This window comes from Pan paniscus, chromosome 7 (genome assembly GCF_029289425.2).
Source record: "Pan paniscus chromosome 7, NHGRI_mPanPan1-v2.0_pri, whole genome shotgun sequence".
NCBI classification, from domain to species: domain Eukaryota; kingdom Metazoa; phylum Chordata; class Mammalia; order Primates; family Hominidae; genus Pan; species Pan paniscus.
The window spans coordinates 22,694,798-22,719,354 of NC_073256.2; the positions used below are offsets into that span (position 1 = coordinate 22,694,798).

The window sequence follows — 24,557 nt, forward strand, 5'->3', positions numbered from 1 at the left end:
CTTAGAGACCTAACCAATATTTTAAGAAGAGGAAATGGAGGATGAGTGAAAAAGCGATGTGTCTATATGTGTTAATTAAAGACTAAAGATCTGGAGGAGGCTATGCACTGCAGACACTATTAACAGAATGGAGTCCATGTAAATAAACAAAGGGGTGCTCAAAGTTAAAGGGAAAGGCAACAAATTTGTTTGGGGAAGAGCAGGAGTTCATGGTGGTCACACACATAAGAAGAAATGTAGTTTTTCACGGGAATAGTATCTTTTCTCCACGGTGCCATGATGCTTTTATTATTTTGTGTGTAATTTCTCATAACTGGAAAGCATTTCAGCCCCTTCCCAGTCCTTACAGGTTGATCATTTTTTCTCTCGGATTCAGCCACAAAGGCAGCTCTACCACTCATCATGTGTCTGTCTTTGACTTTGTCATGTTGGGAAGACTCAGGACCCCACCTATTTTTACCCACAGGGCCCTCTGTGCCTATGAAAGTGAGGTCCCAGCAGTCCTTGTGGACATATCACAATCTAAAATTCAGGAATAAGAAAATCTACATAGGAATCTCTGCTTCACTCACCTGTGAGACTCTTCCAGGCTAATTTTCTTTGGGTCATGTGGTAATGCAAGAGAAAGTTGATTCTATAGCAACTTCTGAGCACAGACTTGGCTGCAATATGTTTCCCCTTTACACAGTCATATTTTCCAGGATTTAATGGGATGTCTCTTGGGAGGCAAGAAAGAGAATATGCCAGTGTGGAAAACCTTAACTCCTGCACGTTGAAAATTTCAAGTTCTGCTCTTTTGGATATTTAAGTAAGGACCTGGGTGGTGATTTGCTCACCCAGAGATTTTCTCTGTCAATCTCTGTCTCTCTCTCTCAACTTCAAATAATAAAAAACGCATAAATTAAAAAGTGAAAAATATCCAAACAATCCTTCCTTCTGTTGATTTTCATTAGGCACATTTCAAAGGGTTACTGATCATTCATTATGAACTACAGACTTCAGATCTGTATCCATCCTTTGGAGACAGAAGATAAGTAGCAATGTTATTGGGTTTCTGATTGTGTTTGTAGTGCATCAGGTACAAATTATTAAATATTTCCTGCCAATTCTGGAAACAATAAAATAGAACAATCTATCTTTGTTCTTTTACTGTAAAGCCCTGAAATTAAAGTAGTGTGACTTTGTGATGTCGTTAAGTGCTGAGGATAGCAGTTCATTAATATGACTATGTGAATTACACCTGAGGGCGGGAGGGGGCGCTGTTTCAGAATCCAGCCTCTTTAGAGAGCAAAACAATAGGACACCAGGACGGCAAGCCAAACCCAGGGCTCTTCAGTGAAGACCACGATACAAGGCTTTCTACGTTATCTGACAATGAGATAGCTTTGCTTTCTGCTTGTTATTGTCTCTCTGGCCACTACGGCGGGTGGCGTTGATTAAAGTCTGTAGAAGTCCCTTGCTTTGCTCTATATTTACATTGGGAAGTACAAGATGGCTTCTCTTGGCAAGGCATCAAATTACATTTTAAAAGGAGACAAAAAATAATTGTAGCACAGGGTCAGCAGTTGGATCTCTGTTTGTAAGTGTTGTTGGGCAGAATGGCCATATGGCAGGAGGGGAAATCAAGGTACAAGTCAAATAAGTCACCTTCCCAAGGTCACCTGCTAAGCAGTAGAGCTGGGATTCCAGGCTTTGTGTATTTGTACATGCCATGCTGTGCTGCCTCTGAATTGCACTTGAGATGTGGGGTCTAGGCCTGGTCTTGCCTAATATCGTGGCCAGTGTTAGGAAAACCACTAAGCCACTTAGGAAAATCACTAAGTGGTTCACTTAGTGAACCACTAAGGTTCACTGTTACTGAACCTTAGTAACAGTGCCTAAAAGGTGAGGATGTTGACACTTACCATGCCTAATTCAAGAGTTTATGGTGAGGATCAAAGGAGATTATGTATTAAAAGTATTTTATAAAATACAAAATATGAGAATAATGAAAAGAGTCTAAAAAAATATAAGACTAAAATAAATGTCACATTGTCTTATAGCGTGTTCTGTATGTTGCATTTGGAGTGTGGCATCCTTGGGCGTGGTTCAGTTGTTTCTTCTTTTCCTGTAATTGCAGTGTTGAGACCTAGGGGCTTGCCCAGATATGCACTCAATTTTCAGCACAATATTTTATAGATGGAATAGAAGTACACATCACCATCTGTGCAAGAGGCCTTGGAGGTAAACAACCTGAGGCAGTAAGTGGACCTTCCAGGATCCAGATTCTAATAAATCAACTCTTAAAAAGGCATTTATGAAATGCTCAGGGTCATTTGAATACAGATTGGCTGTTAAATTGTATTTAGGAATGAATGCTGATTTTTTCCAGGGGTGATAATAGTATTGGGGTTCTATTTTACAAAACGAGTTCTTTCCCCCTGAGTTACACCTTCTAGAGTATTTTCAAATGGGCACCTTTGAAATAATTTATTTTTATTTGAGATAATCTAGGAGAGAGTTATCAAGGGATGAAACAAGACTAACCACATATTGAGGCTGGGCGATGCCTACGCGAAGGGCCATTACACTGTTTTGGTAGAAAGGGCACAATCCAGCCTCAGTTTCCACCCTGACAAGGTGAGGATGATGCTGCTTACCATGACTAGAAGCTCGTACGTGGCATTATGTCCTTCTATTAGGAAGCACAGGGTAGCAGGTTGTCTTTCTGGCTTATTTGAATCGCTGTTGACATTCCTTGGCTAGATCCCTGTTTCCCTATGTGTTTGCAAAATGGCGACACTCCTCATTTATTAGCTGGACTGCTTTCGAAGAGAGAAGCTTTTGACTACCTTAAAATTTGGTTTGGACAGGAAAGGCAGGCAGGTCAAATGTTTCATCACTCACCTTTCTTTACAGGTTTTCAGGATCAAGAATCCACAGCTCAGCGCAGGGCTGCTCTCTGCTGCCCTCTGCTGGATGGGACCCTCCACAGACGCCCACTTGATCAACCCCTTAAGCTCCAATGGGTTCCCAAGCTTGTCATCACACATCACCTCTTTTGTTTTTCTCCTCAGAGGTCTATGTTTTGAAATATAGTGTATTCTAAACAAGGCACACTTAACATTGATTTACTTTACATTTTAATTAACACACGATATATATAACTCCTGAGCAAAACTTTCGATCGGAAAAGAAAACCGATATTATCAGGATAAAAATGATGTTTTTCTTAGGTTTATAGCTGATTAGGTAGACATATTTTTTGTTCAACTTATAAAGTGTTGAAACTCATGCTTAACTCCCATTGTTATTCTCCATTATCACAACCAGAGGCGGTTTTCCAGCCTGTATTCTTCTTCAGTCTCCTATATTGGCTTTGCATTGAGTGGAAGCTCAGCAAACCTTCTTTGATAACTGAACCCGTGGTTGCAATGGGGATGCCCTTGCTGCTAGGCCGCAGGAAGGAAAGCTACTGAGGTCCTACTTCCAGCGACTCTAGGGACCAGCACTACTGCGTTTCAGGGTTTTGTACGATTCAGTAAGCTCTCATCCCATTTTCTCAAACAGCATGCATAGGTGTTGGGACATCTTCCAATTCTGTATTCTTGGCTGCGACATTTCTTCCGGCAACGGGCAGTCCCATAACCACATATTCTGTCCAATTCAAATTCGCTTCTCACTAGATAACGGGATATGGCACTGTCATTAATTGCTTACTGGCACCAAAAGGCAAGGCTTTGGCAGAAGGTGTTTTCAGAGGGGGATAGAGAATGCTAGTGCATGGTGGTAGAGGTTTTCCTGGACCCCCATCCTCCTCCACTTTCCTAGATGATTGACTTGACCTTCTGATTCCCAACCAGCATGGATTTTATTTGAAAATGTACATCATTCCATGTCACAGCTATTTTCAAAATCCCTACAAGTTTACTATTGTTTTCTTTATTAAATCTCTCCAAGCCCCTTACTGGGTCTCCAAAGCAATCGTGATCTGATCTTGGGCCACTTTTTCAGACTCAAGCTTTTCCACTGTGGCCCTCACTCTGTCCATGAAACTCTTGCCGGCTTCCCTTCTGTTCCATGTGAGCTTACTCTTTGCTATCCTAGTACCTTCACGTGCACTGTCCCCTCTGCCTGGAAGGTTTTTCTTCCTTCCCATAAGTGGATTCTTTGAACTTTTATGTCTCAACCTTAAGTTCCCAATATTGGGCAAATCTTTCTCTGTCCTCTTCGTGTATTGAAATGCCCCAAAAGTATTTTTCTCCCTATGCATTTGTTATTCTTTTATATCACCTATCGCAAGTTGTAGTTATATATCTATGTATCTATATAGGTATATGTATATACATATATATAGAGAGATACATACAAACATAGATATAGATATGTATATATGTATGTATATTTTGTTATTTGCTATTCTCATTCGAACTATGAGCTCCCTGACAATGAGGCCCATGTTTATGTTGCTTACCATTGTGTAACTGCTACGAGGAACATAGCCTGTTCTCAGTAAGGACGTGGAGAGTAAATGATTGGATAGACTAGAGCAGAATAAACTAGAGTGGTTGCAAGTAGAGCGGAGGAAACTAGAAAGGAGCAGAATCCTGATTGTTCGGCCGTTGGCCCAGAGCAGTTTTCAGGAGACATGGATTTAGCTTCTCAGTCTCAGGGTGCGCTCTCTGAGGCTGAAAGCAGCTTTGTAAAACTCATTATCTCACATGCCACACTGATAGGATCTTACAGAGATATCAGGAAAACCCAGAAGCAAGGCTGATGGTAGGGAGGACGGTGTAAGGTGGACCGAGAGAGTCTCGCTGGAGAGAGCTTTGCGAGAGGTTCTCTAGCAAACTCAGCAGGAGTCAGGCTTGGGGGAGGGTGTCAGAGGAACCCTGGGGAGAGGAGAGTCAGGGCTGCAAATGGACCTCTTTGCAGAGGTCGGGGCCCAAGAGTCCTAATTTCATCTTAGCCTTAAGTCCTTCTCCCCTGTTGCATCTGTTCCTTTTCTACAAAGCAGAAACGGGCTGCTAATCCTCGCACCAGGGTTTTATGTCTTTCATTTGTTCTGGTAAAGAGAAGCCTCCTGTTTCTGATGCTTAGGTATCAAGGTTCTTTGTCCAGGATGTAGGTGAGGACTAAAAGGCTGTTTGACCAATTCATGTGCTTGATAGGATATTGAAGGGGTTAATATTTGGAATGGCCCCACAGTGGGTGATGAGGAAAGACTGTTTTGCTGTAGGCTTCATTCAAAAGCAAGCCCTTGTGGTCACAGTACAAGGCAATGAAGAAAGGAGTGAGGTGGGCTGCAGTGTGTATCATGCTGAGGGAGTAGGTGGAGGTTGAGTAGCAGATATGTGCCTTCTGACATATCTGTGGCAGGTCACTTTACAACCTGGAGTTAGAGGAGGAAAAAGAGGACAGCATGCTCGCTCAGGGAAAACGAAGCTTAGCGTTAGGGGAGAAGAAGAATAGACTAGGAAGAGAACACAACCTTTAAATTGTTAGACTGTCAGTTTCAAACAAGCCCTCACAGGCCATCTATTTAGAGATGGGAATTAAGGCTCAGAGAAGGAAAGTGACTAATCTGAGGTCACACAGCAACTTATGTGTCAAAGCTGGAACAAAAACCTAGTTGGTATGTCTTATAGTCTGAGTAAACACAATGCAAAAGGGAGAATACGGTCCATACACTAAGGCTGAGTAATAAATATATCCTAAGCAATAAATACATTCCAGGGTAGACTACACTACACTAGTTTCTTTCTTGCATAAGCAATTTTCCTCCTCTGCTCTACAGACCCAGAAAATCTTAGACAGGTCTCAGGTCTTAGTTAATGTAGAAAGTTTATTTTGTCAAGGTTGAGGACACACCTGTGACACAACCTCAGGAGGTCCTGAGGACATGAGCCCAAGGTGGTTGTGATACAGCTTACTTGCTTTTACACATTTCGGGGAGACATAATACATCAATCAATACATGTGATTTGCTTTTTTTTTTTTTTTTTTTTTGAGACAGAGTCTTGCTCTGTCGCCCAGGGTAGAGTGCAATGGCACGATCTCAGCTCACTGCAACCTCCACCTCTTGGGTTCAAGCGATTCTCCTGCCTCCGCCTCCTGAGTAGCTGGAATTACAGACATGCACCACCACACCCAGCTAATTTTTGTATTTTTAGTAGAGACGAGGTTTCACCATGTTGGCCAGGCCAGTCTCGAACTCCTGACCTCAAGTGATCTGCAGACCTCAGCCTCCCAAAATGCTGAGATTACAGGTGTGAGCCACTACACCTGGCTGATTTACATTGGTTTGGTCCAGAAAGGTGGGACAATTCAAAGTGGGGGTGGCGCGGGGCCTGTGGGGGTGCAGTGGGAGTGTGTGGCAGATGGCCTTCCAGGCTATAGGTAAATTTAAACATTTTCTGGTTGACAATTGATTGAGTTTGCCTAAAGACCTGGGATCAATAGACAGGAATGTTTGGGTTGCGACAAGAGGTTGTATTGTGGAGGCCAAAGTTGTATCATGCAGTTGATGCTTTTAGATAGCAGGCTTCAGAGAGAACAGGCTGTAAAATGTTTCTTATCACACTTAAAGTCTGTGTTGATGTTCATGATGGAAAGTGTAATGAGGCATGTCCAACCCCCACTTCCTTTCATGGCCTGAAGCAGTCTTTCAGATTAAATTTTAAGAGCCCTGGCTGAGGAGGGAGTCCATTTGGATGGTTGGGGAGGGGTCTTAGAATTTTATTTTTGGTTGACAGCACCCATCCCCAGTCCCTGTGGGTATCTGAGGGGCTGACAGTGTGTGACAGCCAAACTTACCCAAAGCAGGGGTGGCAGGAGAAGAGGCAGGCAGCGCATGTCATTCACCCTCATCCACTTCTGCCACTTCCCTCCCTAATCCTCTTCCTGCTAATGGTCTTTCTCAGAATTCAACTGCAGAGGACAGTCTGACCCAGCCCTCAGCAGCCAGGTGGGGATAATGGCAGCCAGCTCTGCGGTGCATTCTTCGGGATCTGGAGGGATCCCTGACCCAGGCTTTCCATCCCAAGTTCTTTGTCTTGAGATCAAAGGTTGAAGAAAACCTGTACTTTGATAAATTGCTAACATATTTTAACAGACCTGGAACATGCTCATAGCAGAATTTCACAGAAGTGTCTTTGGGAAATGACACGGGAAGAAAGAAAAAGGAAGAGTTAACCTAAACAGGTACCCTCTGAAAAAAAAATCATTAACCCATCTGAATCACAGTGGAGGCACAGCCTGGAAGGGTAAAAAGATGGGTGCTGGGTGTCTGTCAAAGCCCCATAAAATTGACTGAGCAGCTTGGAAGAGAAGATCCGATGGCTTCTACGAGTCAAAACAATTGGTTTCGTCCCAGCACTGCTAGACTTGTTAAGCAACTCTAAAAATCTTATTTTCTCTCACTGTACTATAGAGAATGCTGCTCAGCTTGTAAAAGAAGGGAATTAGATTAGATGCTCTCTCATATCCATTGCAAATATATTAAGAAATACATGCTTCTGGGGACATAGATTAACGTAGGAGTCAGAAGATTGCTGACATCTCAGTCTAAAATTTCCTGAGCAGAGTTCAAAGGCACCTGCTATTTGTGTTGTCAGTAAATTACGTTCTTGCCTACTGAAATCACTGCATCCCCTTTAATCCTAATCATCTGACTTGATATGAAAAGTTGCAAAATTTAGGAGGATGAGTAGGCGCCCTTTCTGTGCAGAGTAAAGTTGTTCAGAAGGAGGAGGATGGGGGAAGGCATCTTATTCTACAAAATCAACAATGAATAATTGCTGCTGCCCTGCAATGGAACAAGCATGGCTAGTGAGTCCTCATCGCTGAGGATTCCATGAGGAATTGTTACCGTGTGTGGCCAGGGCGCCAAGGACATCTAGGACTCCTGATACCTACATTTCTTTTTTCCTCCTTGAGCTAGTAAGCCTCGTGGCTATAAGGTGCATACAAGGACTGCCACATACTGCATTTTACTAATGGACCCAATGAAAGCAAAGAGAAAAAAGGCTGAGATTGAAGAAGGTTACTCCATCCTTCAGGATTTATTTTCTAAATCAAATGTTTTTCTTCTCCCCCTGTCATCCCCAGCAACTGTGTATGTTTCCAGCTGAGAGTCCCTTTTTACCTGGAAGATCTTGATAGAGTAGAAGAGAAATGGCTAATAGCAGCACAAGTCTCTGCATAATGCTGGGGCTGCTGGCGAGAAGCAGACGCAAGTCGGAGGGAATCACCCCAAGCAGGAGCAGGGCAGGTGTATTTATGGGCAGAGGCTACTCTTGATTACTGAGGCTTATCAAAATGCAGCGTTCCTTGGTGAACACTCACCAAGGCACAGTGTGGGGGAGGTGTTGGGGCTACAGAAATGCCAGCTGGGCAGTGTTGAGGGTGGGGAGACAGTATTACCATAGGTAAAGTCCAAGTCACTTCACTTGCTTCCCTGAATCGTTTCTGAAGCAAGAACTGGATTAGATGATCTCTAAGATACCTTCCAGCCTTGACATTCCTCAATTCTGGTGAGAGGACTTTCTCTTCCATTTCAGTACATTTCAGTCAGGAGATTCTTGTTGAAAATTGTGATGTGGCTAATGGAATTGAAGTCCATAGCCCCCAAGACCTCTCTGAAGTAAACGTTGAAACAAACATACAATGTCAAGGAGAAGAATGGCATGGAGCGTGGGGAGGTCATAAATGTGTGAAAGGTCCCAGCACATTTCTGTGATAGAAAGAGTGTAGGATGAGGATGACAAGTGACAACAAGGAATACTTGATGGCAGGCATTGTCCAAGGGTGGGATTGTAACCACAGAGCATCAGGCTCACTTAGGGCTTAGGTGAAAAGGAGGACAAGAATGAGAAGAGAGGTTAAAAGGAGACAATTCATGAGAATGCTGTATTTCTAACAATGGCTTCAAATAAAACATAACCTTCCAGAGAGCATACGCCTGGCCCTCAACCCGGGGTACATGCTCCCTGGATTTAACCCCAACCCCACCCGAGGCAAAACATATAGAGCATATGCTCCTGGCATTTGCCCTTAGGGAAAACACCAGATAATTTTATTTTAAGAAAAAAAAAATACTTCATTTCTCTAAAATGAAGTATTTTAGAGAAAGTAAAAACGTCCAATCTTGGAAGTTGACATTCTCGAATAAGCTCCCCTTATTCTAGAACACAGATTAGACAAAGCCTGACAGACATACGTTGCTTGCACATCCTAAGCAAAATCTAGCAGTCAGTGTGTCTTCCCCAGAGTTCTCACTTAGGGGAGAATGTGATGGAAAACCAGGTCTCCTTTCACAGTAACGGAATAGAATAGAACATCAGAAATCATAAACTATGCCAGTTTGGGTGCTCCATGAAGCATTTATCAACAGGAATTAGAAAGGAAATAAATTTATTGGGAAATGCCTGTGAAAGATAAAGGGGGGCCAGGCGCAGTGGCTCACACCTGTAAATCTCAGCACTTGGGGAGGCTGAGCGAGGGAGGAGGATCATGTGAGCTCAGGGGTTTGAGTCCATCATGGACGGCATAGAGAGACCCCGTCTCTACACAAAAAGAAAATTAGCCAGGGATGGTGGTGTGTCCCTGTAGTCCCAGCTACTTGGGAGGCTGAGGCAGGGGGTCTCTTGAGCCCAGAAGCTCGAGGTTGCAGTAAGCTATGATGGCACTACTGCACTCCAGTGTAGTAGGCAATACAGCAAAACCTTGTCTCTGAAAAAAATAAAATAAAATAAAAATTCAAAATAAAAAGTTGAAGGGGAGAGGGAGCAAGATTGAGTAGGGAAAGTCTTCAGAACATGATGTCAATTAACACCTGTGAAAAGGTTTGGAGTCGGGGGAGCCTCAGACTACAGTGCAGAAAATTTCAGCATTGCCAGTGGGGAACCCCAGGGCAAAGACTGTCCTACACCAGCAGACATGGCCCAGCTCTAGTCCACATTGTGCTCATTCACTGCCTGGAAGCAGCCAGGGCAAGAGTGGTAGCCATGGGAATCCTGCCGCAGGTTACAAACGTGCAGCACGTAGAGGCCGTCGGATACTCTCCTCACAGCAGACACACAACAAGCACAAATGTGCAGGATCCATGGGACCCTCCTAGCCTGCCACATGTCAGGCTTTAGTAATTTTTGATGATGAGCTTCAAGGGAAAAACATCAGCCAATATTCAAGGTCATCTATGTGACCAGGATTCTGAAGAAAACTGAAAAATTCTGATGATAATAAATATTCAGCAATTCTTCAAAAAAAAAAAAGTAATTCATATACAGGGACTGAATAACCAAACTTCAAAAGAAATCCTATATCTTCTTAGGAGAAAAAAATAATAAAAGGTTTATTTGCTGAGTCCTTATAAAGTATTTCAGAGTTCTGGTTTCGGTCGCTACAAGTAAAAAGACTGAAAGTAACTACTTTACTCCTTAAAAAAAGAAAAAAAAAGCCAAATAAATGGAAAAATCAATGACTTTTCTTGGACCCATTAGGGAACTGAGGGCTCCGGGCAAACCCATTGCGTGGAAATCTGGAGTCACAGCTGAGATGAGCTAACCTGGAATGGAAGCTCTGTAACCATAAACTAGCAGGAACACTTACGGTGACTTCGACAACTTGCTGGAGGCCGAACGTGGACATTTAGGAGAGTGAAAAACTGCTAGAGACCATGGTCAAAGGCTCTCCCTTCTCAACCCCTGCTTTCCTGGGTTTTAAATCCAGGAAGCCCCCAAGGTTATCATGGTGAAGAGCCAGAATGGAAGCCCTCATTGCCCTGAAAGGAGAAGGGAAGAGTGATATTGTGAAACATGTCCAGAGGATTCCCCATAACCAAAGCCTCCTCCTCTGCAGGAAAAACGATTTTACTCGAGCCATATCCCACCTGGAGGGGAAGACGTTTCCCTATTCCAGCCCCATCTGACCTTCCTGTCTCACTTGAGGGATGGGGGTAGCTAAGAATTTCTTGAGAGCCAGGCACGGTGGCTCATGCTTGTAACCCCAGCACTCTGGGAGGCCAAGGTGGGCAGATCACAAGGTCAGAAGTTCAAGACCAGCCTGCCCAATATGGTGAAACCCCATCTCTACTTAAAAAGTACAAAAATTAGCCAGGTGTGGTGGTACACACCTGTAGTCCCAGCTACTTGGGAGGCTGAGGCAGAAGAGTCACTGAACCTGGGAGGAGGAGGTTGAAGTGAGCCAAGACCATGCCACTGTACTCCAGCCTGGTGACAGAGATTTAAAAAAAAAATTTTCTTGTGACAGTCACAGTGCAGGGACACACAGGCTCAGGTAAAGATGAGATTTACTTATAAGATTATAGAATGCTTCCTTTTCCCCTGCCTCTTTTTTGTTCATCCCTTGCAGCTGTCTGAGACATAAGATCCTTAATATCATCCTCAGGTTAGTCCCATTCAACCATCGCCTCTATTTGCAGGCTTGACCAGGTCCCAGTATCATGTGGATAAATTGACAAAGATCAGGAAGTCATAGATTGTATGTTTAAATGAGGATTCTAAATTCCTCAGCAAATTCCTGGGGGTTTTCCTTTGGGTTAGGGAAGTCTTTCACTATTTCTGTCAGTTCGGATTTTGACCAAGACATAAAGGTAATTAAAGAAGGCAGACACAGTTGATCTGAGGAACTAACTTTAGAAGGCATTTTCCTAACTTGCTTCTCATCTTCAGAGTAGAAAGGCAGCTGAGTGAAGAGGGTAGTGGAATCAGAGTAATTAGGCAGAGGAAGAAGAGAGACAGGAGGAAAAGAAGGAGCATTGAGAGTTGAGTGAGTCAATGTACAATTTTTTATCATCACTGATTAAGTGCTTAAGGTTTTAATTTGCCTTTTGTAAAGAGTCTTTAAGAAAGGCAAGTTTTGATTTGCTTAGTCTTTTAGAAGCTTCTGCATGCCAATTAAAAACATATCTCATTTTTTTTTGAGGCATTTAAGATCACTTCTCTTTCAATGTAGCTTATAGATGAATAACTGTTTAGGTTAAAATTTCTTCACTGTGACCAGTGTAATTCTAAGTTGTCTTTAGTAAAGTTTACACATTTATTTAGAAAAACACAGGTTCTGGGTCCATAATTTTTATACATGAACGTAGCTAGTGTCCAAGATGAAGAGGTTCCAGACTACCTGGATACAGATGAACTCATGATTCTTTGTCTTCCCTAAACCCTACCTTCTTAAGTCCTTCTGTTGGACCCAGTCCAGTTTCTGCTGGATCCAGACACAGAGAGAAAGCGGTGAGTAAAACCGGCTCAGCTGGTAACTACATCTGGCTACTCATTGTCCCAGGAACCATTATCAGGGCTTCTTTGGGTCCCTCTTCTGACAACAGAAGTATTAAAAAATAAACTTAGGCACATAAAAATCTTAGAGTTTTCTTTTGAGCAGATATCAATTTAAGAATCGGGCAGGCTCCAAATCACAAGTCTTTTGGGGCTCACGCAAAGAGGCACGAGGAAAAGGCTTTTATAGGGTGAAAATGGAAGAAAGGCAAATTAAACATCTAATTGGTTAAGGTGGAGTATAAGCCTTATTCGAATCATTCCATTCCCTTGTTAGAGGTTAGTTGGTGGTTTCTGATTGGTTAAAGTTTTCTTTTACCATTCAAACCGAGTTGGGTTTTAGTTTGCTTATGTAGAAACCGAGTGCACTGAAGCTCCCGCAGTCTAATCGCCTCTCATTTAATTATTTTAACAAGAGAAATATTCTGTGTTCATATAATAGATAATTTAACGTTAAGATGTCAATATTTACAACTTGATCTATAGATTAAATATAATCCCAGTCAAACTTTTAGCAAGATATGCTGTTGACATTTCCAAACTGATTCAAAAGACCTAGAATCGTCAATACAATACTGGAAAGAACAAGGTTGGTGGATGATAGGGTTTCTGTCCCCATCTAAATCTCATCTTGGGTTCTTGCTCCCATAATCCCCATGAGTCATGGGAGGGACATGGTGAGAAGTAAATGAATCATGAGGGGTTTTTTTTCTGTGCTTTTCTCATGAAAATGAGTAAGTCTCACAAGATCTGATGGTTTTATAAAGGTCAGTTCCCCTGCACACGCTGTCTTTCCTGTCACCATGTAAGACATACCTTGCTCCTCCTTTGCCTTGAGTCATGATCGTGAGACCTCCCCAACTGTGTGGAACTGTAAGTCCATTAAACCTCTTTTTCTTCATAAATTACCCCATCTCGGATATTTATTTATAGCAATGTGAAAATGGGTTAATACAGTGAACTTACACTACCTTATATCAAGACTCACTAAAAAACTGCAATGATGAAGGCAGTGTGGGAGTGGTGAAGCAATAAATAAATAGATCAAACAGAGAAACAGAACAGAATGGATAGCTCAGAAAAGATCAAAGCAACTCCTCTCTATCAAAGAAGCAAAGGTAATGTAATGGAGGAAGAATAGTCTTCTCAACAAATGGTGCTTGAACAATTAGATATCCCTATGCAAAAGAGAAAGAGAAGGAGAGGTAGAGAGGAGAAGAGAAGGCAATGAAGTGGGGGAAAAGAGGGAGGGAGAGAGAGAGAGAGAGAGATGGCCTACGATGAGGGAGTGATTAAACAAACTGTGGTTCATCCGTATCCTGGAATACTGCCCGACAATAAGAAGGAAAGAGCTATTGATAAATGCAACAACCTGGATGAATCCCCAGAAAGTTATGCTGACTGAAAAAAGCCAGTCTAATAAGGATATATACATTCCATTTATATGGCATTCCTAAAAGGGCAAAATTGTAGAAATGGAGAATAAATCACTGATACAGGGTTTAAGACGGAGGTGGAGGTGTGAGGGAAGAGAGAGTGGCTCTGAAAGGGTAACATGAGAAGTCCTCCTGATAATGGAAATGTTATGCATCAGTGTCAATAACCTGGTTGTGATATTGCACTATGGTTTTACAAAGATGTTTCTATTGAGGAAAATAGAGTAAAAGATCTGGGTATCTCTCTGCATTATTATTATTATTTTTGGAACTGTAGAGGAATCTACAATTATCTCAAAATAGAAAGTGTAACTAAAACTTCCTTTTCATGAAAGGGTTATTGATTCTAATAGAATTAAATCTTTCGACTTTGAAAAATTAAAGGGGAGTTAAGGCAAGATTTCTGAGCCAGCAGGAAACCAAAACTAACTCTTAAGCACTGGAAACATGATAGGAAATTCTTACTTAAACTAAGTAATTGTCTCAGTCCATTCATGCTGCTATAATAAAATATCTTATACTGGGTGATTTATAAACAATAGAAATTTATTACTTACAGTTTTAGGGGCTGGAAGACCTCAAAAGATTTATTATATCCTGAGGACCCAGTTTGTGCTTTCAAGATAGCACCTTGTTGCTCAGCCTTCACATCGCAGAAGAGATAAACGCTGTGTCCTCCCATGGTGGAAGGAGCAAGGCAGTTTCTTTCAACCTCTTTTATAAGGGTGCTAATTCCATTCATGAGGGCAGGGCCCTTGAGGCTTAATCACCTCCTCAAAGGCCTCATCTGTTAATCACCAGAGTGGGGATTAGGCTTCAGCATTAATTTTGGAAGAACACATTCCCACCATAACAGTAATTTTGAGGCTTAGAATCAGAAGGTAAACTGTCAGCCAGTTCCTAGGAAAATCGTAGGCAGTGATTTGGGGAAGAGGGTCTAAATCACTGGAGTTACTGAGACTCATAGAGGTAATTATGACTCCCTTGCCTGTCAGCAAATTTTATCTCAGACTTACGTGTAGAGAACAAGTCTATAGAAAATATTTAACTAGCCCCAATTAAAGACATGGAGTCATGATGATTAATTTAGACAGGTGTGTGTGTGACACATAAAAGTCTTTGATAAATGGACCGCCTATCCATCAATTTGTCGTTCATGTAGCTATTCATGTAAATGTATGCTCATTTATGTGGGCATATGGCATGATGGTAAAAATTTTTAAAAAGTGTGCTCTTGCGATAGTTTGATGAGAATGATGGTTTCCAGTTTCAAGGACAAAAAACCAAACACCGCATGTTCTCACTCATAGGTGGGAATTGAACAATGAGAACACTTGGACACAGGATGGGGAACATCACACACCGGGGCCTGTTGTGGGGTGGGGGGAGGGGGGAGGGATAGCATTAGGAGATATACCTAATGTAAATGATGAGTTAATGGGTGCAGGACACCAACATGGCACACGTATACATATGTAACAAACCTGCACATTGTGCACATGTACCCTAGAACTTAAAGTATAATAAAAAGAAAAGGAAAAAAAAGAATAAAATTTTGTTTTGTATTAAAAAAAAGTGTGCTCATTTCTCTACCTATTCATCTTCTTTCCACCTCCCTCTCTCTCTTTTCTTTATTTTCTTTTGTTTACTTCTTTCATGTCAATAGGTTAGTAAGCGCCAACTTACTAGACTGAGTACAAGCTAGAGATTTGTTAATTTCTAGTCTCTTCTAGTCCTCTTTTAAGAAAAATATCAGATGGCTTTGGGACAATTTATCTACTCCAGAATGATAGAAAAATAAACCGGGATGGAGGGAGCATCAAGGTCAGGCAGTGTTGTACTCCTTTCTAAATGAAACACTTGACAAACTGAGCAAAGACAGTCATTTATTTTTATTAAAGTGTCTGCCTACAGCAGAGGCAAGAGTAAAAAGATCTAGGTTATGTATGCTTCTCTGGAAACCTAAATCTTCTGCATTAATCTATAATGCTCCCACATGGCTGGATGGTCCGACAGCATTTCAGAGACTTCTGGCAGAGAGCAATAAGTTCTTCATTTTTCCCGCAATTGTTCTTGCATGTCCCTTTAAGTTTGTTGCATTTCTCATCAAAAAATGCATTCTTGGCTACACGAAGGAAGGAGCCATTTGGATTAATTCCCTTTTCAGACATGTATGTTTACCAGATACAGTTGTATGACTACTTGGTGAAGATTTTTTCACAAGCTGTCATAGTGCCATATCCTAGCGGTAGATGAGATGGTAGGGGACCTAATTTTTATCTGATATTTCAGTCTCATAGTCACACAGGGTGAAATACCGTAAAGAATACATTTGTCTTCCAGCATTTGAGACCAAGCTGTGTAGGAGCTTTGGGAAATGTAAGCTATGGTTCTTTAATCGAAATCTGTTGGGGATAATTATCAACTTGTTCCCATATACACTCCCAGAGGCTGCTAATTTTCCTAGTGCACTCTCAGAGGCTGCTACTTGGTGAGAGTAGAGCAAGAGCTGAGACTGAGGAGATAGCTCCAGACCAGAGCAAAGGAAGGGATAAAGATACAAAAAGAGAATGAGTTTACTGTGGTAGATAGAAACTTGCTTGGAAGGCTCAGCCTGATTTCTCCCCCATATTCACCAAAGCAACGACTGCGGAAAACTTGTGCTTTAGAGAAGGAGGGTGCAGCATGTTGGGAATGTTTTTCTAAGATTTTCTCAGTTCATTTTGCGGAGAATTCCAGTTCCCACCTTAGGGCTTTATCAGTAGCAGTCCCAAGAGCAGCCTGCTTCAAGTTAAGGACAGACAGCACGTCTTATCAGGATCAACATTTTAGAGCTGCCCAATTTGTGTATATATAATGAAGGCATCAGATGTACAGAGATTGCATTTAATGTCTATACTATAAAGTATATACATTTAATGTCAACATATAAAGGTGCCTAATTCAAATCTACGTAAAACTTACCGCCAGGTGGATTAGTGCCAGCATATGCACTAATGATTATCCAGGATCAGCACATCAGTTCATAAGTGAAAATACTCCACTATTTCAAAGCTCGATGAACTCTGGCTCTCACTGGCAGGGGTCTATGTTCTCTCTGCCCTACAGTAAGGCAGATACTAATATAATACTATACTATAGACTATAGCATGGTATTCAGATAAAATCTTTTTGCTTTAGTATAGTATCATAGTATAGCTTAGTATATACTATAAAAATACTAGTATTATAGTATATACTGGTATAATAGTGTATACTATAGTATTATACTAGTATATATACTATACTATATACTAGTGTGTAATAGTAGTATATATACTATATACTAGTGTATTATACTAGTATACTATACTATATATTAGTGTATTATACTAGTATGTACACTATACTATGTACTAGTATATAATACTACTAGTAATAATATAGTATATATACTATATTATCATACTAGTATATATACTATACTATATACTAGAGTATTATACTAGTATATATACTATACTATATACCAGAGTATTATAATAGTATATATACTATACTATATATTAGTGTATTATACTAGTATATACACTGTACTATATACTAGTGTATTATACTAGTATATACACTATACTATATACTAGAGTATTATACTAGTATATATACTATACTACATACTAATATATAATACTACTAGTAATAATATACTAGTATAATATAGTATCTGGCCAGGTGCAGTGTCTCACACCTATAATCCCAGCACTTTGGGAGGCTGAGGAGGGTGGATCACGAGGTCAGGAGTTCGAGACCAGGCTGACCAACACGGTGAAACCCCGTCTCTACTAAAAATACAAAAAATTAGCCAGGCAAGGTGGCACATGCCTGTAATCCCAGCTACTCAGGAGGCTGAGGCAGGAGAATCGCATGAACCCAGGTGGCAGAGGTTGCAGTGAGCTGAGATTGTGAAACTGCACTCCAGCCCGGGGAACAGAGTGAGACTCTATCTCAAAAAAAATATATATATATATATACTAGTACAATACTATATAGTATATAATACTAGTAAAATACCATACTGTAACATCAGTAAATAATTATAGTATATACTATGCTATACTATAATACTATACTAAACCAAAAAGATTTTCTCTAATACTATTATATTATAGTATTATACTCTAGTATATCTAATAGATAATTATTAGATTAATAATTATATAACAAGCATTATGTAATTATAGATAAGTATCTGTAATTACATAGTAATTATAGTAACTAATTATACTTTTATAATTATAGTATTATCTAACAGATAATTTTGTAGTATATAACATCTTTTTTTTGACTTATTATATAATAAGTATGAGTGATCTGAAAAAGATACCTCTGGCCAGTTTCGAATGTGCATATCAAAACCAGTGGCCTGAATACGACATAGGTCACTGTGGGTCCTAGATCCTCGTGTTTTGACACAGAATCTACTCTCACAGGCTTGTCACAAAACAGACCACAGCTATGAGCAGCTGATGTGAAAAGTTGAGCATTATACCTGGGATCGTATATCACTGGTATCTGGCACAAATTGGGACTTACTGTGGTCTCTGAGAATCCCTTTCTTCAGCTCTCTGGAGGCTCACATGAGCCTGGTCTTAAGCCTTAATTTTGAAGAGGATACAATTGGAGCCACTGGAGATTCCCAGGAGCAGGAGAAAATGAAGAGAGTTTTGATATGGGAAGGGTGTCTTTAATGCCTCTTACTGTGGCAAGACAGTTGGGCTCCTACCCTGGCTTTGTTTTGGTTATCTATAAGACTCTGAGAAGCACTGAGCCCATCTGAGGCACAATTTCTGCATCTGTAATAAAATTTGTAAAATGGACCTTCGAACCCAAAAAGATTTTCTCTAACTTCCATTAAATTAGGGGTAAGACAGAGTTTTCCTTAAAGGCGCTGGCACTGGAAGACTAGATGCATTTTATGTGAAGCTCTCATCACAGTACTTGGCTTCATGATATGTGATCAAGAAATGGCAGTCCAAGTTATGCTGCTTTACCTGTTGCCATGACTGGCATGAGTGCATAGGTGTCTCTAAGCTCAGATCCTTACCTGTCCCTTCTCCTTACCTGTCTCAATCTCTACCATAACTACATTTTAAAAGGTTCATAGACTGCTATCCTTGTTTTTAATTTTTTCTCAATTTTTGTTTTTGTTAGTGAGCATGAGATGGGATGCCAAAAGGCATCTTTCCTGGCCTTCTTTTATTCTTTCAAACCTGTGAGAGCCCCTCCTAGATAACAATGTAAAATGCAAAGGAATTACAGAAGAGGCGTTGGGGGATATCACCTCTTGTAGTAGATGGGTTGATCACGCCCAGGCATTCACTGAAGGGGACCCTGTCTCTGGGACACCACCTCCGATCACCTTCCCTGTAAAGATGCCCATTTTACCTGGGGTCAGAAAGAAGAGCACGGCAAAGAGAAAGAGGAAAGTCCTCATGACTGGGTGGGTCTTGAGAGATCAGCACCGTGTCCATGAGGAAAGAGCAGCAAACACCCACATTTATACATTTCTCCAGACCAAGTAACATCTTGATCAGTGAGGCTTAGCAGAAACGAGAGGATTTCCATGCTCTGCTGCGCAGAGCCCACCCAACCTCAGTGGGTGTCACTCAGTCTACAGCTCATCATTTTTCTGATTCTGGAAAGTTTTCAAGAAGGAAAGTGGGGATGAAGGGAGGACAGAGTAGGGCAGACACAGAAAAAATAAAAAAATCTGGAGTCCAGTAGTTTGGTTTCTAATCCTGGCTGTGTTCCTGAACAGCTTTGGTTTACTCATATGTAAAATGGGAGTAATTATACAATATCTCAATGCTTCAGTTAAGAGCTGATGAACCGTAGTGAGGTGGAATCTGAATTCCAGATTCAGTCTTTTTGAGCTTTGTAAACTTGGCAAAGGGCTTGACCTAAGCATATATTTGTTAAAAAATGTGAATCTTGCTGTATGCTGCACGCTTTTCGTGCTTGGTCCTGCCATGCTGCTCACCTGTACCATGGCACTGTTGGTGCAGCAAGGGGCTGGTAACCATCATGCCTTGCCCTAGACACCTGGGCTCAAGCAATCTACCTGCCTTAGGCTCCCAAAAGCTACGATAATAGACATAAGCCACCCATCTGGGCCAATACTCAAGTCCTTAATGATTTTAAAATATGCAGTAATTATGGCTTTGGTGCGTGAGGTGATATCTTACAGGAAAGGGGTTTCAGAGCTAACTTGACAAAATGATTGCTACCCCTCCTTTTCTCCCTGTGATACTTGTAGAGAATAAAAATGAAAGCTAGAAAAGTGAGAGTCCACATTTATTGAGTTCTTACATGGTACCAGGCCTCCTTCCAAGCATTCCACATATTCAAAACACTTTTGCATTATAATCATACTAGATTCTTACAACACTTTGAGAGGCAGGCAGAATTTGCAAGTGGCTTCCTATTTTCTCCCAGAAAACAGAAGCTGGAAGAGATGAAAGGGGTCACTATCTTCTGGCCCCTGCATTAGTATGGTGGAAACTCACATGGCCCCTGCTCTTTCAACCTCTAGCCTGGTGTTCTTTCCACTACACCAGTTAGACTCCCCAAAATAAAAGGCTTTCTGGATGCCAAGGGTTATTATCCATGATATCATCCCTTTATCCTGGGAAATGGAGCATATAATTGTGTTTTATTGATTCACTTCACGGATCAAGAGCATCTCCCCATTACTTTTAAATAAAAATGAGCCTCTCATTTGGGTCTTCTCAAGGAAATCCCAATCTCTATTCTGAAGAGTCTTCCCTAAAAGATGGCCCTGATCAGGAAGACATTTTTTTTTCTATTTGCTATGTTCTTCATTTTGGTTCAACTGTCATCAGGTAAGTAAAAATGGATGGGATTTTGATTGGGCAGATTATAAAGCCTGTTGATTCTTCCATGTTTGACCTTAATGGTCAAGCTCTCATGGCACCTGTCATGGGAATTTCTTAGACCTACAGTGACATTTACTAAGAGCAAACAGCATAGAGTGTATTTTTTTTTGTAATTTGTTTTTGCTGGTTACCTGGAATGCTGGCCTTGAGAAACAGAATAAAGATTGCAACTCTGTGATCTACTGTCTCCTGTTATGCTATGTCACATGTGAAGTTGGGAGTGTTTTATACAGTGTTAATTCCTGTGTTGATTTTAATTTTCAAAATGTATTTTGTTTTGAATTTAGGGTGCCAGGCAGGACTTGATTTTTCCCAACCATTTCCATCAGGTAAGTTAAATCTCTTGTATATAATTATTTTTTCTCTTAGGAACTCTGCCGCTGTTAGCTCTCTCTGATGTCTGGAGGCAAAGAGGGGACAGAGATAGTGGCAGAAATAGAATTGTCTGAAAAATCAGTTCACTAACTTATCTTCTTCTCTTTCTCTTGTTCCAAGTATAATATTTGGATATTTTTGATTTCACAGAAAAATATCTTTGTGACTGGACTGTAATTTGGCCATAGAGATTTGGACTCAGTGGCTTTTCCCATTAGCTGTTGGTGCTCACTAAACCAAGTTCTTAGATTTATTCTTGTACCAGCCAATTAGCACTGCTCTGTGAACATGCCTGCCCATCTCTTGAAAGCTCTGCTGCTAAGTCTGGTAATAATATATGTCACAAATGCATGAGGTTAGTTGAAGGAAGCTCAAATTAAAGAGAGAGGTTGCCTCAATGAAAACTCAGCACCATTGCAGAAAAGCTATTCATAACGAATAGCCCCCAGATCTTTTCTTTTTCTTTGAAGTCATATTATACAGAAAGAAAGGATATTGTAAACAAAACTAAAAGAAATATTGTAGACAAAGTTGAAATGGTTTTAGACAGAATTTCAAAGTGAGAAATATTAAGGTTGCTACTAGTCCTTGAGTGTTTGCTCTGTACCAGGCATCCTGCTAAAAACTTTACATGGACTTTGTCATGTAATCCTCAAAACAGTCCTATGTGGTAGGTATTATTATCATGAAAATATTTACATATAATATTCCATTTGATCCCTAAACTGATTTAAAAATGCAGTCAGGTGCTTCTAGAATGGCCACTGGACAAATGAGAATATGGACCTTAACCTGCCGGTTACTAGGCCCAAACTAGAGTTGATCTTCAAGGATCTTTAAAAAACCACAATATACCCCTCCCATTTTTTGTCCAGTAAACTTCACAGTCATATCAGGTATGTATTTTTATAGTTCTGTAATATGTATGTCTCTTTGTCTGTCTGTGGTTTACTTTTGATCCCTGCAAGATTATAAACACTTGGAGAGTAGGAATTGCGATGATCTGTTGCTTAAAAATTAACTCTCCCCAACTCCCTACTGCAAAAAGCAGAAACTATTTTTGAAAAATCTGGGCTGATTCTTGAAAATATTCTTTGCAATCATACGTACGAACTGTCCCTTTTTTTTTTTTGGTGGTCTTTGACATGTTCCCCATTTCTAGACATTTCCTGGAAAGCTCCCTCAGCAGCTCTTTCTTGGCACAGGTGAGTTTGCTGTCTGTGAGTCGTGCAAGCTTGGTCGGGGAAAATGCAGGAAGGAGTGCTTGGAGAATGAGAAGCCCGATGGAAATTGCAGGCTGAACTTTCTCTGCTGCAGACAGAGGATCTGACAAACCAGACCAGCACACTTCTGGCCTTAGAAGCAGACCTGGATATTCAAAGAAGTTCAAGAGAAGTTATGTGGCTTATCCAAATCACACAGTGAGTGAGTCTCAGAATCATTCTCATTTCTTTCTCCCTTTGTTTCGTTTTATTGCTTATTTTTTAAAGATGACTTTTTTTTCTTTTTTTTTTTGAGAAGGAGTCTCACTCTGTCGCCCAGGCTGGAGTGCAGTGGCTCGATCTTGGCTCACTGCAACCTCCACCTCCCGGGTTCAAGCAATTCTCCTGCTTCAGCCTCCCAAGTAGCTGGGACTACAGGCGCACACCGCCATGCCTGGCTAATTTTTGTATTTTTACTAGAGATGAGGTTTCACCATGTTGGCAAGGCTGGTCTCGATCTCCTGACCTCAGGTGATCTGCTCACCTTGGCCTCCAAAAGTGCTAGGATTATAGGCATGAGCCACCATGCTGGGCGAGATGACCTTTAAAAAACATCAAGACATGAGTGTGTACCTAGTATCTGCTCAATCAGATACCACTACTATGTATATGTAGAGTACCTTACAATTTATGAAGTATTTTCCATACTTCTCTCATATGACTCATGATTACCTTATGAGGTAGGTTTTATTACTCCTATTTACATTTGAAAATATTGAGGCTCAAGAGGCTGTTAATTCTTCAGAGCCATAGCTAGGATCCAGTAACTGCTATGCACATTGCTGTCATGTTTTACGTATCCATCTATATGTACTAACTATGTTAATGGAATAATAATTCTATCAAATATAATACATTATTTTTATATTCACATTATTTCTTGGTTTGTCTAAATATTATCATTCATTGATTCTAGTACTTATGGTGTATTTACCTGTGAAAGAAAATGATTAGAGATTAACTTAAAATGTTCAACACAGAATGTGCATAAATGGTTGACTGTCTAATTTTGCCTTGTGAAATAAAATCCAGCTTCACAAAATAAAGGCCAAAATTACCAGCCCTATGACCAGTGACTTGAACTTGGTTACTTAGTTTTAATGTATGAGATTAAACAATGTTTTGTTTAATATTTGGGCCTATTATTTGTCTCTTTGTGCTCAAATCTGTTCCTTGTTTTTTTCTGCTTTGCTGAGTAAAATGGGAACTATTAGTTGCAAACTACATTTTCCAGGCTTCCTGACTTCTGGCTAGTTTTGGTCAACGTGTTTCCTACGAGAATGGGAGATTGAAGAAGGAAGGACAATGTGAATTTCTCCCCGACTCCCTCTCTTTTCCAGCAGTGGCTTTTCCTGCTCAGCAAGGCCGCTGCTTTTCTGTCTTCTGCACTCACCTGGCAGTCCCACCGCAAGTTTAGCTTCTGCCAGCCAGTGCTGCTCCCAGGCTCAGGCTCACACAAATCCTTCCATTTTTCCTCAAACCTTAGGGCAGTAGGAGATTTCTGCTGTGACTATCAGTAGGGTTGCCTCATTGCTCCCGCTTTGCATTGTCATCTTTTCCAACACTTTATCTGTACATATTAAATTCTTTCTATGGAACTATCCATTGGGGGAACCCTTTTAATGCTTGATTGGTTCAATTTTTAGATTCACTGTATTTACATATGATCCACTGTTTTCCAAAAGAGATTTGAAACACAGCCCTCAAGAAACCTAGAGTGTTTCCCTCATTTATACAGGAATTACCCCAGGGAAGTGGGAAGTGGGGTATTTGGTCTTAAGAGTCCAGTTCACAGTAATTTTCTGCTGGCAGATGGTCTTCCTCCCCAGGTCTCCACAGTGCAAATGCAGCTGCTAGCTTACAGAACACCATGAAACTGGAATACTACTTACTCATTCCAAATACTGCATTGCTTTATCTTAAAAAAATGCTCTGGAACCTAGTTGAAGTTTCTTTTAATGAAAGATTCTTGTGAGTGTCTCAGAGTCATACAAAGTGGTAGACCAGTAGCTGTGCCCTGATATTACCTCACTAATGACCTCATGTAGCATCCAGATGGCAGCTGCAGAGGACACCTCCCACAGGTGCTCACCTAGTCACAAATTGTTCCCTTTCATGGCAGGCCAAGTCTCACTAACGCAAGACTCCATAACAACTGCTTTAGTATCCACTGAGGGGTTAAGTTAAATATTAAAAGCTTAAAAAGCCAGTGCCCTGATATAAAGGCTGGAATGTAACAAAAGCCCACTAAGAGTTTTGCTTAGGCCTTTC

The 24,557-nt window shown here is 40.8% G+C and overlaps 3 protein-coding genes across 3 annotated transcripts; 1 reads left to right on the plus strand and 2 right to left on the minus strand.

Moving 5' to 3' along the window:
• Positions 1-3,193: 3,193 nt before the first annotated feature.
• On the minus strand, positions 3,194-8,232 carry LOC129395904 (beta-defensin 104A). Its single transcript, XM_055107338.2, has 2 exons — positions 8,126-8,232; positions 3,194-3,661 (listed from the first exon to the last, which is right to left on the minus strand). Exons 1-2 carry the CDS (start codon positions 8,181-8,183, stop codon positions 3,501-3,503), a joined length of 219 nt encoding a protein of 72 aa, XP_054963313.1. The 5' UTR covers positions 8,184-8,232; the 3' UTR covers positions 3,194-3,500.
• Positions 8,233-15,607: 7,375 nt separating this feature from the next.
• Positions 15,608-19,187, minus strand: LOC129395903 (beta-defensin 106A). Its single transcript, XM_055107337.1, has 2 exons — positions 19,139-19,187; positions 15,608-15,839 (listed from the first exon to the last, which is right to left on the minus strand). Exons 1-2 carry the CDS (start codon positions 19,185-19,187, stop codon positions 15,691-15,693), a joined length of 198 nt encoding a protein of 65 aa, XP_054963312.1. The 3' UTR covers positions 15,608-15,690.
• A 53-nt stretch (positions 19,188-19,240) lies between these two features.
• On the plus strand, positions 19,241-23,355 carry LOC130541196 (beta-defensin 105A). The gene is made up of 3 exons (XM_057301237.2): positions 19,241-20,595; positions 20,937-20,978; positions 22,230-23,355. Exons 1-3 carry the CDS (start codon positions 20,526-20,528, stop codon positions 22,352-22,354), a joined length of 237 nt encoding a protein of 78 aa, XP_057157220.1. The 5' UTR covers positions 19,241-20,525; the 3' UTR covers positions 22,355-23,355.
• Positions 23,356-24,557: the final 1,202 nt, after the last annotated feature.

Excerpts from the sequence above, each read along its gene's own strand:
- LOC130541196 (XM_057301237.2), top strand. The coding sequence starts at position 20,526 with ATGGCCCTGATCAGGAAGACATTTTTTTTTCTATTTGCTATGTTCTTC. Across the intron at positions 20,596-20,936 it reads TTTGGTTCAACTGTCATCAG|GGTGCCAGGCAGGACTTGAT; the intron begins GTAAGTAAAAAT and ends TTTTGAATTTAG. Across the intron at positions 20,979-22,229 it reads TTCCCAACCATTTCCATCAG|GTGAGTTTGCTGTCTGTGAG; the intron begins GTAAGTTAAATC and ends TTCTTGGCACAG.
- LOC129395904 (XM_055107338.2), bottom strand. The coding sequence starts at position 8,183 with ATGCAGAGACTTGTGCTGCTATTAGCCATTTCTCTTCTACTCTATCAA. Across the intron at positions 3,662-8,125 it reads ACTCTATCAAGATCTTCCAG|TGAGAAGCGAATTTGAATTG; the intron begins GTAAAAAGGGAC and ends CCCGTTATCTAG.
- LOC129395903 (XM_055107337.1), bottom strand. The coding sequence starts at position 19,187 with ATGAGGACTTTCCTCTTTCTCTTTGCCGTGCTCTTCTTTCTGACCCCA. Across the intron at positions 15,840-19,138 it reads GCTCTTCTTTCTGACCCCAG|CCAAGAATGCATTTTTTGAT; the intron begins GTAAAATGGGCA and ends TCCTTCGTGTAG.